The following is a 17721-nucleotide window of genomic DNA, read 5'->3' on the forward strand; positions in this document are numbered from 1 at the left end:
GCTTGTAAAGGTAAAACAAAGAAGCAGTGAATCCAGAAACGCTGTGTGTGTGTGTGTGTGTGTGTGTGTGTGTGTGTGTGTGTGTGTGTGTGTGTGTGTGTGTGTGTGTGTGTGTGTGTGTGTGTGTGTGTGTGTGTGTGTGTGTGTGTGTGTGTGTGTGTGTGTGCGTGCGTGGTGTGTGTGTGTATGCTTGTTTCATTTCACAAAGAGCCTCTGGTGTTTGGGGGAATCAACCTGATAAAATATGCCGACAGGCGTCCATCACAGTAGACCATGCTGCTAACACGTGTACACGGGGGTTCATCATGCATCTGCAGAGGAACACGAAGGGGACGCAAACACAGACACACACCGGGGAGGGCGGGGCGGGGTGGGGTGAGGGGGAGAGGCTGGATGGGGAGGCATCACATCTAGCTACAGAACAGCAAAGGCCGAAGCCAGACAGTTAGTACAGAAGTTCATGGAAACGTGGAACATCGTCCGGACTCGCAGGCAGTTCAGTTTGTGGGCGCTGAGCCGCACCCGGGTCACACCTGCTGGGACGCGGTCTGAGCTGGTCCGTCCTGTCCCCACCGGTGCTGATCTTTTTTTACCCTGTCGTACATTACACAAGAGTTCAGCAGACCTGTGTTTGTGTGTGTGTGTGTGTGTGTGTGTGTGTGTGTTTGTGTAATCTTGGTCCCACCTGGCGGCTCAGGGTAAAAGTCAGGACCCCACACACACCTCCGACCATCAGTACCTCCAGAAAGACCCTCTTTAGCTCACAACGACCTGACTGACGTAACTCTGGCAATGTTCCACACTGTTGCATCATGTAAACATGCTACTTACACTCAAAAGCTCCTCAATGAAGAAACGCACGTTGGCAGAGGCTTACACCAAACACTGGAGCAGAAAAAGGTGTGAACCGACCTCTCGTCAAAGCCGCCAACGAAATAAGATGTCTGAATATTATTTTTCTGTATTGCACATCGAAACCAAACGCCTTGAACTGAAGTCCACGCTGCTCGCCTCAAGGGCCTGTGGCACAGCTTATCTATAGATAAATAATCTTCTTGTAAATAAATAAATATCTAAATAAATCATCTGAAGAGGAGAAATGTACATAAGAAACATAAACACAAACAGCAGTCAACGTACGCTAGTGAGTTCGATGGGATTATGTTCGGTTAGGATACACTTCAGTGTGTGAGCAGGTCAAAGGGGAGCTGGCCCCCCCACTCTGGAAAATATATCAAAATCTAATCCGCTAAATTCAGTAACGATGTCAGCTACGCTACCAACTCTGTATATTGATACTACTCTAAACATCGTTTAGAAGTACAAAAAAATCTACCTCGGCTATTTCTGCAAGGAAAAGATACAAAACTGGTTTTAGAAAGTTTACAAAGGATAGTTAGTTAAGGGTAAACGAATCCAATCTTTCATCTTAGCGCCTAGAATAACAAATTCCACTTGTATAGCACTTATCGTTTGTGGGTGAAATGTTTGTAAGGTGCCTGCAGCACAAATGTCCGTGATGTGACTGTGGCAGTGAACGTCACACTGTGATGAAGCAACAACCCCTCATGAGGAAGAGGAGGCTGGACTCTGATGCTTCTCTCTAAGGTAATAACTTCAAACTACATCTGCTGCCACTTTCTCTGCTGCACTGACTCTCATGCGTCTCAGTGCTGGAGGCGATAAACCTGAAATGTTGGTGTAAATGTCACAGCAGATCAGAAGGCGTCTGCAGAGTTTTCCACTGGTTTGCAGCGCTCTGGTTGTGTCTTCTGCTTGTTTTTTTTACTGTATTTAGCAGCCAGTAGTTTCAGTAGCTTGTGCACATTTTACTATGTGGTCCAACTCTGGGATGCAATACTTAGCAACTCGTACATGCCTTGAAGGGCAGTGTTTTCTAAAGCGTTTTCCAGGCTATGCTACGCGACGGCGACTATAGAAACGGCCTTTAATTTAAACCTGTGGTGGTTTCTGTGGATCCTGTCTGCACAGCCAGGCATGCTGCTGACCTGCAGACTGCAGAGGAAGTCTGGAGGACATCACGTGATGGAGCTCGGTTTGTTCTTTTAAAAAACGTGCAGACCTTCCATTAAAATGGGAAGTCATCTTCTGGTACAGAACAGGTGTGGTGGTTCCACCTGGATCCAGTTGAACTTGAGGCAGTTCAGAGCCTTCCCTTCACGCACTGCACGCTAACAGTTTGTGGACAAAAGAAAGAAGAAAAACACGACACAGTATGTTGAAGTTACATGAAGTAAAGTGCAGCCTGCACAGTTTGTGTAGCTGAAAGCTTGAATACTAGATTTTCAGGTTTCCTTAAGGCATTTTATGGGTGCTACCTCAAAGCATCAGCGTCCTGCGTCCTGATCAAACAGGATCTCGTGTCCTAATCGTCATGCTGAATGTTGATGTTTTGAAATCCTTCACTGGCTTTAGAGGCTTCACTCTTGAAAGTAAACTAACACTGTTAAGTCTTGTCTGAGCGTCCATGCGTGTTTGTCGGACCATGCTGCTGTCTCTAATAGTAATAGATTACTCTGTTAGGACACATGCTGCAGTAATAGAGTACTCTGTCACCACCACAGCGACGCAGGGAAGACTGAGCGGAGTTCAGCGTCTGCGCTCGGGTCTCAGTCCGTGTGGAGTCCTGAACAAAGCTGGTCCTCTCAGACCACCGGACTCCTCGCCTCCTTCCTGTCTGCCTGCACACACACAGCTTTCTCCAGGACGACTTAACGCCACCAATCAGGCGAGTCCACTGAGCGCACGCACTGACGCGGGGATGTCATTTACAGGTGGATTTCCCTTTTATGTCATATATATGAGATTCATGTGAAGACGCTCCGTATGCGGATACACATGCAAAAAATGATCCTCAGTGTGACGCACAGACGTGTCAGAGGGGCTACAGTTACCATGGAAACCACTGACTGGATGCTGGGCAGGTGTGAGACTTTTATTTCACCTGCTGATCTCCCACTGGCGTGGTCAGTGTTTGTCTGAGCGTGAATTTTAAACCTTCCACTGGTTTTACCTATTTACAGCCGCCCATGCGGTGTTTCAGACCTCCTGTAGTAAACAAACCTCATGTTATTGTTATTGTAAACATTCCACTCGTTTTTTTCACACAGTGCTCCACCTCCTCAGGGAAGGAGGTGGGCGGGACACGCAAAGATGTTCCTTCAACGCAATGCAGATGGGTACATTTTGTGTGGTGTGCACAGGTTTCCGTTCCACCTGCTGTCTATCAGTGGATCTGATCTTACAGGACAGCCCCCCCCGTCCCACCTGGACCCACCTGGCTTTAAAATGATCTCCAGCGGCTGACCTGACCCTCTAAAACTTCACCATCACTTTCTTTCTCCCTCCATCTCCTCTCTGCCGCCTTCGCTGCAGCAGCCTCACAAACACTTCCTCTCGCCTTTATCATGCCTGTAACTGTGTGTGCGTGTTTGTTATGATCTGTTTACACATGTGTACAAGTGTGTGAGTGTGTGTATGAACATGTATGTGAAGTATTTTAGTGTCCCTGCATCAAAGACCAGGACACCTCCAGGCTGCAGTGAGTGCTTTAAAAAGATGAATCTTACACCTGTTTCATGTTGACCGTATGGACTTAGTGTTAAAGTGTGTGTGTGTGTGTGTGTGTGTGTGTGTGTGTGTGTGTGTGTGTGTGTGTGTGTGTGTGTGTGTGTGTGTGTGTGTGTGTGTGTTGTCCTTCCAGAACTTTCTCTATCTCCTTTCTAAAAGCCGCTGATGTGGCAGTAGGCCTCCAGGCTGGAGAAGAGGATGTAGAGGAACCACAGACCCAGGAACAGAAGGCTGGTGAGGAGGCGGGCCACCCTCGGGCCGCCGAGCTCCCCGCCGATGGAGGGCCGGCGTCTGAACAGGAGCACGGCCATGCAGATGAAAGCGAAGATGGTGAAGAGTGTGACGGAGAAGGCAAGCGACCCAGGGTCCACCTTGAACTCCTTTCCTTTGATTCTCCAGTAGATGGCGGCCACCGACCACGCCACGCCGATCCCCAGGAACACGTTAACGGCATTGCTACCGGTGACGTTACCGACGGACGCATCGGCGTGCTGGTCCTGGATGGCGGCCACTTTGCTGGCGAAGGTGTCTGAGGTGAGAGAAAGAGGTGGAGACAGTAAATCAGACACCTTGACACACAAACAGAGGTGGCTGCACGGTAAAGGTGGGGAAGGTGAGGAAACCACACCCACACCTTCCAGGTGTTAGCTCACCACAGAAGCTTCTTTCTCACAGATCGATTGGATTCGTGATGATCGTTGACTTTCTCCTGCTCTCACACGGTGACAGAGGATTCTCACTCACCTGGAATAGAAGTTCCCAACGCCACGAACACCACGGCGGTCACGGTGTCCCGCAGCCCCACGGTGCAGCCGAAGTGTGACGCCAAATCTCCGATGATGGCGGTGAGGAGGCCGATGGCGCTGATGGAGACTAAGAAGCAGGCCCAACCGTTCCAGTACTCTGTGGGCGGGACGCAGGCGAACAGAACCTTCCAGAAGACGGTGAGGAAATGCATGACGTAGTCGTAACAAGACGGAAGCCGCTCCTCACGACCTTCCTCATCATCGTCGCCATCACCTGACGGCAGGAAACAGAATGAATGGAGGAGAGTCAGAAGAGCCTCAACAGGAACAACATGAGCGTGCAGACTGACACAGCTGCTGCACAGCTCCCATGAACGTCACTGATATTAAAACGCAGTATTTATACTTCAGAGAGTACACAGGTACAATACACAGACTGAAGTCCTGTCAGCAGCTGCCTCAGCCGTTTGTCCACCTCTCTGTCGCTCCCTCAGCCTCATTCTGTCCATTCAGCTGACGCACAATACGTGCATTCAACCGTGTGGACACGAGCCAGCAGCGGCAAGAACCAGGAAGTGACCACAGGAGCTCATACCGACTGGCCAGATGGTGGCGCTGTGCTTAATGCCCAATGATGTCATCACACTATATCATCTGACTGACTGTACCAATACCAAAATGGGTATCCAGCATGACATGACTGAGGATGAAAAAACATGGCCGTCCACCAATAAGCTTCACAAAGGGCGGGGCTTAGCAGGAAAATGGCCATAACTCTTTAACAATTTGTCCAATCTTCATGTGTATCTTCAGGCCCAACCAATAGGGGGCGCCACAAATACCAAAAACATTCACATGAAGGCCCAGTGGACAGAAACTAAACAGTTTTGGTATGAACCAAACCTGGAGGGCCATATTGATCGGTGCAAGTGGGCGTGACCAATCACATTTTAGCTCATGACTCATATGCGGCTGAGCAAACTTGATTAAACTCACTGTAGACGTTCTGCGCTACCTCCTGAACACACGCCGAGTTTGGTTCAAATCCGATGAAGCGTGGACGGATGGTGAACTTTGAGCGTGCAGTTACTGACAGGCTGCAGGCGTTTGATGTATTTTATGATTGATTATTGATATCGAGATGATAAAGGGTGGAGAGACGTCGAGCTCCAGCTGTTTGTGTGCACCTCTCCCTTGTGTTTCTTCTTTGTTTTTCCCGTGTGTGTGTGTTTTTCTGGGCGTGGCTCTCCACTTGCACACTAGCCAACCTGCACACCTGTAACCCATCCACCAATCAGACTCCTGCAGCACACAGACTCCACTCTTCTCCCTGATGCCTGTCTCACGCTCAGGTTCATATCCTCCTGTGACCTCAGTCCGCCTCGCCCAGCGTCCAGCCCATCCGTCCTCCACAGACCACCCAGCTGACCGTCTGTAGTGAACCGTCACTTCCACTAGATGGTGGCCTTGAATTTAAACTCACCCTGTGACAGCCCTCTGCCTGTCCTCATGTGCTTCCACAGCATCGCTCTCTCTTGCCATCGTCTTGTTGCGTCATTGATATTTTCATGTAAACAGACTCCTGATACTTTATGATAAAATTCTGTATTTGCATATTTACTACAAAGAACTCTGCAGTGTTTTGTCCTTGACTGATTCTTTAATTGAGCATTAACTTTAAATAATTACCTGGAAATCAGTGCTGACAGTCTCAAGCAGTGTCTGTGGGCAGCTCTAAAAATCTTTATGCAGCGTTTCCTCCAAAAACACTTCAGATAATGAGCTGTAAGTGTCTCTAACAGACAGGACACAATATTACAGCAGCGTCAGCGCTGAACTCCAAACGGCTCCTCCGGCTCTTTAACGACAGGCGACAGAGAGGTCGCCCACAGAGATACTGTAAACTGACATTTATCTTAATTAACTCCATGTTCTCGTCTAAAGAAGCAATTTCTCTTCACTTGACTCTCTGTGTGTACTGCTAAAGACCTGGATCAATACTGGTCTCGACAGGAGCTGAGCAGCAGGGAGGGAGAGTACAACCTACAGCTTACACAGCAGCAGCAACAGGTGTGCAGGTGAGCTGCACGTCACACTGCGAGCGTGTGTGTCCGACCGAACGGCATCAGCAGCAAAGAGTCCTCTCACGGCTGTCAGCTCTGATGTGTGTAAGCTATGTAAACACACACTGAACCACACAACACATCAGCAAACATCACACACACAGATACTAGTTTATGACATCACAACAAAACAAACTGATGTTTAAAGTCTCTGTTTAAAAGGATCTTCAGGGCTCACGGACAGACTGAATGATAAACTTCACTTGAACTATACAAACAGTGACTCCATCCATCCATCCATTATCTATACCGCCTATCCCTTTCGGGGTTGCGGGGGGCTGGAGCCTATCCCAGCTACAATGGGCGAGAGGCGGGGTACACCCTGAACCGGTCGCCAGCCGATTGCAGGGCCACATACAGAGACAAACAACCATTCACACTCACACTCACACCTACGGACAATTTTTAGAGTCATCAATTAACCTAATGAGCATGTTTTTGGTCTGTGGGAGGAAGCCGGAGTACCCGGAGAGAACCCACGCATGCACGGGAAGAAACAAACAGTGACTCATGAGCATGAATCATTAAACACACACACACACACACACACACACACGCATGCATGCACACACACTCAGATCTCACCTGCGCTGACAGTGACCGCCTCGACAAACTGCTCCCTCCAGGAGTGTGTGCCGATCACCAGCGCAAGGTTGGTCTTCTTAATGAGCTTGTCAACGGTGCTCTGCCAATCAGAGGGCAAACACACTTCATTAGTAACCAATTACAGCCGAGGACAGGTGACAGAGGCGCTCAGGTGAGCTGTGCTGGAGGGCTGCGTCTGTCTATCACAGCAGCAGCTGAAACACCTTCGGTCCGGTTTCACTGGCAGGAATCAGGCTTTTTAAATTGAGCTCAAAGTGAGAAAACTCAACAAATCTGATGCTGAAGACACTGAAGTGAAACATTTTCACTGCAGAATCAGCGACGTCTTCTCTAAACGTTGCTTCTTATCAGCTTCATTTCCACCATGTTTCATCTGCATGTTGTTCTTCATCATTGAGCGTTTTATTCCATTTATCATTTCTTTATCTTTAACTGATTTATTTGCCTCGTTACGTGTTTTAATCCTGGTCAACCACGTAAAGCTCTTTGTAAATTCTTTTGAAAAGTGCTGCACAAATACAGCTGATTATGTTTTTAAGATAATTCAAAGAGGCACCAATCTGAGCCTGAATCCTCCTTCAGGAGTCTTCAATAAAAACACGCTCGTTAACAGAAAGTGTGAATTTTCCCAGGTGGTCTAATCAAAGATGTTAGTGATTTGCATTATGGGATGTATTACTGGGATATCTCATCCTCATCTGCTTTGATTTGGACTTTTTTTTTGTGAAAAACGTGTGTGTTATGGGAGCTGGGTTTACGGGCAGCTGAGCTCACAGTGAGAGAGTTAACGCTGGAATCAGCTCACTGGGAAAGTTAAAGAGGAGAAGACGTTTTCTCCACCGTGTCACACCTGCTCCACCCAGCAGAGCCGATTCTCTGTTTTATTTGAGGAGGATTTAATCTCCCGTCCGAGGAGACGCCTGCCACCACGCACAATGAACCTCCATCTGTACTGGAGTGGAATTTCTCTAAACCTACTCATCAAAAATAAAACGATCTGCGCTTGAACAGATGTGAGTTTGTCTGCCGCTGCCGTGACAACGGGAGGAAAAACTTACTGTTAGTTTGTTTTGCTTTAGGAAAACACCTCAGCAGCTTCAACGACAAAACACAAGAAGGAGCAGACGATGCAACCCGAGGCTCACGTGCATCGTCTGTGGACTCTGCAGGTCGATTGTCACGAACCCCGACAGTCTGACTCAGTCACGCAGAGGCTGAGATCACTGAATTTCAGAGGTTTATTTATCCGTCTGTGTGTCGGACCTGAACTCTTGTTGCGATGGCAGTAAACTGTTTACTGCTTGGAGCGGCAGCAGATGTGGCAGCAGCTGCTTTCATTTGCTTAAAACACACCTGAACCCAAATCACATTTTCAAATATACGACGGCTCGCAGTCCTCTGTGAACCTGAAGGGCAGACGCAGCGGCGCTCTGCGCTCGCCATGACGGCTTGAGTTCTGCACGCCTCGAGCTAGCTGCTGCACGGAGGCCGACGCGTGCTTCCTCAATAATTCAAACCCACTTTAGACCTGCAAGGGTTAGGAACCCGAGTTCACTGTGTGAGAACGAGCGTAAACGTGGATTATATAACATGTCCAGAAGCACTCAGATCAATGCTTTTTGTACACAAAATCAGGATTCACAGTGACACAAGTGTCCACAGTCCTGCTCTGGTTTGTGGATTTAGCAGAGAAACAGTCACATTTTACTTGGACAGGCCTGAAAATCACATGCTGTGCAGATCAAACCTTGAAAATGACAGTTTATTTTCTGGGGAGTCTTCTTTTCCTTTTATTAGTCTCAATCACAACAAAATGATCAGGCTGAGTAATAAACTTTAAAGCTGCTTCAGGCAACCATCAGTGAGCTGTCAGCACGTTTACTGGCAGCCACTGCCAACCTGAACGGGGCGCTGCTCCCCCAGAGGACATCACATAAAGACAAGAAATCAACGAACGGACGCGCACCTTGAACTCGTACGACTCCTCGATGACCACCTCCAGGCGGCTGTGCTCTCCCAGGATGGGCTTCCCCATCTCAGCTATCCTCCGGGCCTCCTCCTCCTCGGCGCTCATCTGGCCCTCCCCCCCCTCTGTGGGGAGAAGGGAGGGGTGATGTGGAGGAAACAAGAGGGAAACCAACAGTGAGTGCGGACTGGAACTGAAATGCATGTCACAGATATTTCCAGTTCCACCTCCATCAATAATAGATCATGAGTCAGCGTTTTATTCGGAGCTGCGCTTGTGAGCATCAGCACGAGGTGAGTGTGTGTGTGTGTGTGTGTGTGTGTGTGTGTGTGTGTGTGTGTGTGTGTGTGTGTGTGTGTGTGTGTGTGTGTGTTCTCACACAGCGTGGGAGAGGGACATGAGAAGATGACAGATGGATGTGTGTGTGTGCGTGCGTGTGTGTGTGTGTGTGTGAGGAAGCAGAAAAACAACGACACGGCGACAGAAAGACAAAGACTGGAGAGGTGGATCTGCAGAGAGGGATGACGAGCAGGGCGGAAAGTTTCTCCCAAACCGTGAACACGTCGTTGTTTGGCTGCGAAACGGGGAGAAAACATCTTCTGTTTAAGGCTACGGCTAACGTTTGATGGTGCTACGATGAAAACTGTCCACAAACGTAGACCTGTGCAGGATTTGGTTTTCTTTTTCAGTCTGTCAGAGCTTCATCAGATAAATCTCCAACGTGAACAAGCTTTGGCCATTATGGCCGCTTCTACGCGTCGAAAACCCTAAAAATAGCAGGAGAGTGTGAAGTCGCTCCTGTCGAGGGTGAAGAGGACGACGTGGAGGTGAAGATGCTTTTAGCAATAGCATTATGTTAGCTTGCCAGCGTATTCTGCATCGTTGCACAGTCAAAGGGGCTTTTAGGATTTAAAGAAAAATGTCCATCATAAATGTCCTCGTAAACGAGGTGAAAGCTAACACCTACAACTGTTCCACAGCGTTAACCACGCGCTCATTATCATCATCAGCAAGTTTTATTTTGAAAGTCGAACTGAAGTGAGAGTTTGTTTTTTGGCTTGAATCAAACCTCAGACCTGAACGCTGCACGTCGCTGCTTCTCCTACTGTCTGAAATCCAAGAACGACAAAAACTCTGCTGTGCTGGACGGCAGGTCTACTGAGCAGACGTGGTCTCTTTTCACAGAGTTTGTCCTTCTGGGCTTCCATACAGTGTTTAAGAGAGAGAGAGCAACCAGCAACTTAGAGAAAGAGGGATTAACACTGAGCTGTTTCATGTCTGCTGTGAGTGTTTCTCACTCATCCCTTCTGCTCAGGGTGGGAATATAGAGAGAGTGTGTGTGTGTGTGTGTGTGTGTGTGTGTGTGTGTGCGTGTGCAGGTCCTCTTCCTCGGCAGTTTCTGGTTAATTGCGAGAAGCCTGTAAGAGCGAAGCAGCATATGTCTGCCCTGCCTGCAGCGTTCACTGACACTTTTTCAAGCTGTCGTAAACACACAAACACACAGTCGGACGCACAAACTCAAACATGGCGTCACTCCACTCTGAGGTGTTTCCTCTGGGCGGCGACATGTTTCAGCCTCCACCAGAGATCGGCTCTGCTTCAGGACAACGAGCGGCATAATGTGTCATCGTACCGCTCGTACTCGACCCTGTGGGCTCTGAATTCTGCTTCGGCCGTCTCTGATATTTATGTTCATTTCAATTTGTCGCACACTAAGAGGACTCACATCCACGGGGCTTTCAGTCCACAGGAAGGAGGATCTTAGATTTGACATGTACATGCTTACATGCACAACTTTCATTTCACGCTGCATGAAGACGTCCCAGATTCGACGTTTACTCCAGGCTGTGAATTTAATCCCAGAACAATTTGAACAAATCAATCAAGTCTTAACGTTTTCACTCTTTCGCCTCCCACACAAAAGCTCCTCGTAATATCATGATATATGTACACATGGTAAAGCGCAGCCGCTGCAGGCTCCATTTGTTTGTCTAAGAAGGCCACAGACACAAAGGAAGGCCGGAGCGCCGACTCATTTCTGAGCATTTATCTCCAAACTGTTCTATTGTGCCGTGCTGAGATTCACGAGGCCAGTCCTCCAGTGATCCAGACGCAAACAGACAAATACCCTGCGCCCCCCCAGCAGGGCTAAACCAGGTGAGGCGCAGAGCAAACAATGAGCAGAACACCTGAGCGATTACAGCTCAAACAGACCATGGCATCTGTTCAAATCTCACTCGGACTTTGCTAATGTGAAACATGGGAGATGAAAGTCATCTGGAATAACTGCCTGACAGTAATGAGTCTCTGCTGACGCCGCCTGGATAAGACGTTCAAACAGCCGCAGCCTTTCTTTCAGAAGAACGCTGCTCCGACTGCTCGTCACCTGCCGCCGTCATCAACGACGCTGCAGTGGCGAGCAGGTAGAGACGAGACCGTCACACCTCTGAGTGACGTCACCGAGCTGCCAGGACTCACATTATTATTATTATTATTGTGACTTTCTGCCTTTCTATAGAACAAAAAATAAAAATAATAATAAGCTTAAGTGACGATGAAAACGGTTTGACAGAGAAGGAACAATCGGATGGTCTCACCTTGGTTGAGCAGCAGAGCTGTGAAGAGAGGACAGGAAAAAGCAGTGAGTGCAGCAGAATATAAATATATAAGATATAATAACAGCACACATTCAGACAGCAGCAACACTATGAAAGGCTCCTCAATAAAACATCCGAGTTTAAGTTTAAGCACCAGAGACGTTTACTGTCAGCTGCTCTTCTTCGTCTAAACTTCACCTGCTGTCACTCACTCATCATGTCAACACAAACAAACAAATCATCACGTCCTGCCCTTCATCATGAACAGAAATCTTCCTCTGTCCCGCAGCGGCTGGTGTTTTTTATATGTCACACTGCGGCGTCTGATGGAGCTTTATTGATCCCTGTGGGTGAAGCAGGTCACTGAAGCAGCTAAACAACAAACCGGAGCTGAAGGCCAAAGAAAGAGAGGCTGAAGCCCTGAAAACACAAAGCAAAGCAGCAGAGAAATAAACCGTTTCATGTTTTTTAATCTGGAAGCTGCACTGACCGTCGGTACAAGCCTGTCAACGACACGCATCAATCTGACTGTTTAGGTTTTATGTTTCATGTGAGGAGAGATCAGCCGACAAAACCCTCCGCAGGACGTTTTTTCGTCTGTGAAGCTGAAGACAACGAGTCTGTTCTAACCTCTGGACCAGGTGACCAGGTGCTTCACTCCTCCACCAGAGCCGAGAGGCAACAACGCATCACATTTTTCCTTCGTGGTGTGAAAAACGTCCAAAAACTGAGTGAAATCTGGAACTTTCTGAGCAAAGAATCACTAAACCAGCAAATTCAATATCAGCAACTTTAACTTTCACATTTCAACGCTTTGCTTCCATATTGCCTCAGATGGGGTTCAGTTCTCAGCCCTACACATGCTGTCGTGTAATTATTATTATATTAAATATCAAATAAAATAAAAATAAAATCACATGAACTCAAACTGAGTCTGTTCATTCGTACCTGAGATTCCTCTCTTCAGCCAGCGTGGCTCCTCCAACACGATGTAGAAGTTTTCATGCTTTTCATATTCTTCATCATCAATTATCCTCACCTGGAAAGTCTGACTACACACACACACACACACACACACACACACACACACACACACACACACACACACACACAGAGCTGTCAGTGAAAGACGCAAATGAAAAAAAGCATTTAATCAATAAAGGGTCTTCACCACAGGTCGTCCTTGTTATCGACAAGTTCACACACACACACACACGCGCGCGCACACACACACACGCACACGCACACACGCGCACACACACACACACGCACGCACACACACACGCGCGCGCACACACACACACGCACACGCACACACACGCACACGCACACACACACACACACACACACGCACACACACGCACACACACACGCACACACGCACACACTGCAGCTGTCTCCCTCCTGTTGACTCTGATCAGGACCTGCTGCTGTGTACATCAGAGCAGAAGAAAGCAGGACGCAGAGAGAGGGACGGGATCGATGAGTCAGTCAAAGGTCGCAGTTAGAAAAAAGAAGCAAAGAAGAAGAGAGTGAGACATTCAGGCAGAAATAGACGGTGAGAGGACGGTACGAGAGGACGGAAGTGGTGATGGATGAGTGTACGGAGAAGGCGCTTTAGATCGAAGGTCAGGACCTCTCAGTCAATCCCTATTTGCTCACATGCTGGATGTGTTTTGCTTCATCCACCGACATGAATAAAAACATATAAGGAGACGTCTGGGCTGAGACGTCTCTATAAGTCCAACATTCCCTCTCTTTTAGGAAACATCTGCTCTTTAGCTGCTAAATGCTCCGCTGTGTTCACCAGCTGCTCTCAGCCTGGGTCTGTCTGCTCTTGTTACAGCCAGTTTACATGTAAAGACGTTTGCTGATGACGCTTTAATGCATAATGCTTTCATTCATATCTGATATATAACATACGTGCAGGATCTTCAGGGAACATTCTCTGAAAGTTTCCACTGGATGAATTAAAGTTTATGAGGCCGACAGCACTGAAACTGAGGAGCAAAGGAGGAGAAAGTAGGAAAAAGGAAAATGCCGTGTGAGCGGTGATGGCTTGGTCTGAGAGGAGAGGAAGTGATGATTACAGGAGCGCTGCCGGACTGAAGTGTCACTATGGAAACTGAGAGAGACGGCAGAGATTGAAATCAGGCAGAGAGGAAGAGGTGGCTGAAGAGGAACAGAGAATGAAAGATGAAGGTATGGAGATGAGGAAGAGGAAGTGAAGGCACGGAGAAAACAGTGCATGAATGGAAAGAGTGAAGCCGAGGACGGCAGAGACAAAAGTGGAAAGAACAAAGCAGGGACACATGAAGGAGGGAGGTCTAAAAGAAGGGGGTGCAAACACGAGACGAGGAGCAACGGAGGGGAGGGTTCCAGTTTCTAACCACAAGCAAGCAAAGCTCCTGAAGGGTGGAGACGGACGTGGAGTCCAGGTCCCAGAGGACGTCTTTACCACGACTCTACCTGACATGATGTGACGCTAAAGAGGAGCCAAATCTGCTCTCCTCATAGAGCTCCCTGAGGTCTGCGAGGAAGGAGTCTCCTCCCAAGGTGAAAGTCCTCTGAGCTGCAGAGGCATGAAGGACTGTGGGAGTGCAGCCACTGTGATTTTCACAGCCAAAGCTGGAGCTGGAGGCTTGTCGGCGCCTCAGCAGTAATGAAGCGGCTGAATGTGGTCGGACAGAGGCTGAAGAGGACCAGAGGGGACAGACGAGGCGGACAGAGAAAGCTTGTGGCCGCAGATGAAGTGAAAAAAGTGACAACGTGTCAGTCCAGGTGACACACACTCAGGCAGGGCGACCGGGCCATCATTAACCACCAGAGGAACAAAATGGAATAAATTCACCCTTCAGAGCAGAGGCGAGGTGCTGCTGACACTGTGAGAAACATAGCAGAAAGTTTTCCATCATCACAGAAACACTGAGACCCATCCAGTCAGCCATCAGCAGCCCTGTCTCACCTGCTTCAGGACGCTGTCAGTCAGTGAAGCTGCCAGTTCACATCAGCTCAGAGCTGCTGGGATTAATATCGCACACAGCCCACCGAGCTTCACGCACAAAAACAGGCCTCACAGCTAACCCTCTGCTGCGCTGCAGCACGCCCTGCAAGGTGTCCACACTGATAATGAAAGAAAATGTGCCTCATCAAACTCCTCAGACATGCACATCTCATCGAGCCGTCACCTCCTGCTACTCCCCGCAACAGCAACCACCGAGGTCAGGAACAAAAAGAGTTCTTTACTGGTGAGATGAGACACAGTATCTCAGCATCTTATGCATCTAGTCTATGAACTTGATGACATGTTTCAGTCCGGCTTAACAGAGCGACTGTCAGAGACTCTGCCCACCCTGGAGCCTCTCAGCTAGCATGGCTAAAGACGCTCACACGCCAAATATATTTCATAATTTAAACCGAAATCAAATCCTGAGTCCATGCAGGGTTTCAGGTTTTACGTAACTTCATGACAGACTCCAGAGGCTGGCTGAGGAAAAGACATTATGAGGGAGGTGTCAGTCAAACAAGCACATCACATTCACAGTGCCATGAAAGGTAAGTACTCAAACACACCACATACACACACATGCAAACTGTGACTCTTCACACAGACAGAGGACTCGAGCATCAGCTCAGCCCGGATCAATAAGGGATGGGAGTGTTGTCAAGCACAAGGGTGAAGCAGGAGGACAGAAGACAAAGCTGGAGGGGGTGGAGGGGGGAGAATAAAGGAGAGGAAAGGTGAGGATGATGAGCGGATCTCTGCCCTTCCTCTCTCTCTTTTACTGCATATCATTCTTAGAGATAAACTCCTTCAATATGAGCTTCAGAGGAATGAAGACATCATTGTCTCATGAATCCAAATGTATCTGAAATCAAATCAGGCATTTCACCTGCCGGAGAGACATTACTCAGCACAGAAATCTGTAGATCTCCGTAGAAACCTGCAGAGCGATGCATTCTGGGAGTCAGAGATTATCTGTTTTCCAACCGGCCGCCTGATTAACTGCTGCAGGAAGCCGAAGGGCTGCAAAACACTGATTTTAAAAGAACACGACATCTGACAGACACTGGCTTTTAGTCGGGTGGAGCTCTGTTCGTGTCCGCCTGATGAATCAAATATTAACTCTGCTCTCAGCTCTGCTTTGGTCTCCGCCTCCAGAGGAAAACATCTGGCGGTTTTTTGGATAAGCTTCACGTAAAAACCAGCGATGTCCAGTTTGACTCACGTGGTCTGGTCGTTGATGAACTCCAGCTCTCCTCTTGCGTCCTCGTAGTCGTCTCCAGCCTTGGCGGTGCCGGACTCGGTGTGGTACGGCAGGATGACGGTGCCACGGGCGCCCGAGTTACGCACCACCGTCACCTCCATGGTGCCCACGCTCTCGCTCACCCGCACCATGCGCTCGCTGAACGTGAAGATGCCGGCGTGGTCGTCATCCAGGATGGTCACCGTGGCGACCAGGGGCTCAACCAGGCGGGCTTTGGGGGTGGCGCCCACCTCATCGCTCTCGAACATCCCCTCTGCGTCGCCGACGCGCAGGTTCAGCAGGCGCACGAAGAAGTGCTCGTCCTCCTCGAAGATGTCGTCGTCGATTATACCGACCTGGAGAGCGAAGAGTCGTTAATGAGTCATTATTCTGTGACGTGCTGTTTAACTCTGTGATCTGTTTAAAGTTAGCTGGTATCAACCCGCTCATCACATAAGCAGCGGCTCCACTTACACGACTCATCCGGAGGCTGCTGTCATCGGATCGTTTCAGCGCACGCTAACTAACAGGTGGGCGCTACAAAATCAGATTATGCTGGCACTGTAATCCAATGAGGCTCAACTCGCTCTGGATGGAGTTCAGCCGCGATGCAGCACGAAGAGACGAAGCAGGCGACTTTTGGATAGATGATAAAGCTCTGCAATCGTCTGATCTGACCTTGACCTTTGACCTCAGACCGCCACAGTCAAGTGAACATTTGTGCTCCTGAGAGATTAGAAGTCTATTTTACTTTGACTAAAAGGTAGAAATTGATTATGACTGACACTGTCTGACCACTGCTTCCTGCTGACAGACGAGCAGATGACGAGCTTTGTTTGGTCCCGCAGTAACTCATCAGACAGCCGACACTTTGATGATCGACTGTCTCGTCTGTGTTACTGATGGGGTCAACCTGCTCGCTGAGGACGCAGCGCAGACCTTCGCTCACTCAGTGGACGTGCAGAGACACAGCACAGGCGTCCACGCGCTGCCGTTGGCTCTGAGGGACATCGTGCATTCAGTCGGACTCACTGGTCAAGCTGGAGATCTGAAAACACCTTAAATCAGTGTTATTATCTGCTATCATCACTGCTCTGCACTGAAATGTGACCATGCTGAATCAGGCTTTGCACACCGTCGTCCTTTAGACTTGAATAATTGTCTCCGGTGCAAATTAGATTCATTGCAGCTTGAATGAATGATGTCTCCTCCTTTTGATAGAACAATTATGACTCTTCATCACAAAGAGTGTCGACCTCCTCGCTATCATCAGCAGAGGACACGTCCTGTGAAGGCTGCAGCGATGACACGGAGCTCTGGCACACGAGCGAGACGTTCAGCTTTAATTGGTTTCTGCTGCTGGTTGCTGGCACAGTGATGGATGAAATCCACCGTGTGCTGTTCAAATAATGACACTGACCTTTGTGATGTACTCACTCAGTCTTTCTTCACCCATTCGCTCATGCTAGATGGGCCAATTTACCCTGTCTGTTTTCTAATGTCCCGCCCCCCCCATGCTTCTTTTATGTGACTCTTCGGGCTGCTCGCCTTTCATCCAGCCCTCGCTCTTCTTTTCATCTTTCATCAAACCTCCAGTCTGAGGAGAGACGGCCTGGCTTACCTCCACTTTACCTGCGTGCTTTTAATTCAGACGAGTGCACTTTAAAAAGTACCATTCTGCTTCTGCGTCTCAGTGAAAACTATGTTGTCTGATCCCAAGTTCAGATCGCAGAGACAAACGTTTGGGAACATTTGCAACCAAAGAACATCGAACCAGGCGCGGCGTTAGGGGTGGGCCTGACGGGCCTGACGGGCCTGACGGGTTTTTTAAAAAGATTTTGAACG

General features: G+C 48.7%; 1 protein-coding gene across 2 annotated transcripts in view; it reads right to left on the minus strand.

The window, feature by feature from the left end:
- Nucleotides 1-2175: 2175 nt before the first annotated feature.
- Nucleotides 2176-17721, minus strand: part of slc8a2b (solute carrier family 8 member 2b) — a 105769-nt gene continuing 90223 nt past the window's right edge. For both annotated transcript variants that reach the window (XM_070969988.1, XM_070969987.1), the window contains exons 10-16: nt 15859-16232; nt 12578-12681; nt 11630-11647; nt 9033-9157; nt 7046-7145; nt 4336-4611; nt 2176-4120 (exon numbers count right to left, since the gene is read on the minus strand). In XM_070969988.1, coding sequence (XP_070826089.1) covers nt 3744-4120; nt 4336-4611; nt 7046-7145; nt 9033-9157; nt 11630-11647; nt 12578-12681; nt 15859-16232 — 1374 coding nt within the window. In that variant the 3' untranslated portion in view covers nt 2176-3743. The remainder of the gene's footprint in view (nt 4121-4335; nt 4612-7045; nt 7146-9032; nt 9158-11629; nt 11648-12577; nt 12682-15858; nt 16233-17721) is intronic.

This window comes from Chaetodon trifascialis, chromosome 9 (assembly GCF_039877785.1).
Source record: "Chaetodon trifascialis isolate fChaTrf1 chromosome 9, fChaTrf1.hap1, whole genome shotgun sequence".
Taxonomy (NCBI): domain Eukaryota; kingdom Metazoa; phylum Chordata; class Actinopteri; order Chaetodontiformes; family Chaetodontidae; genus Chaetodon; species Chaetodon trifascialis.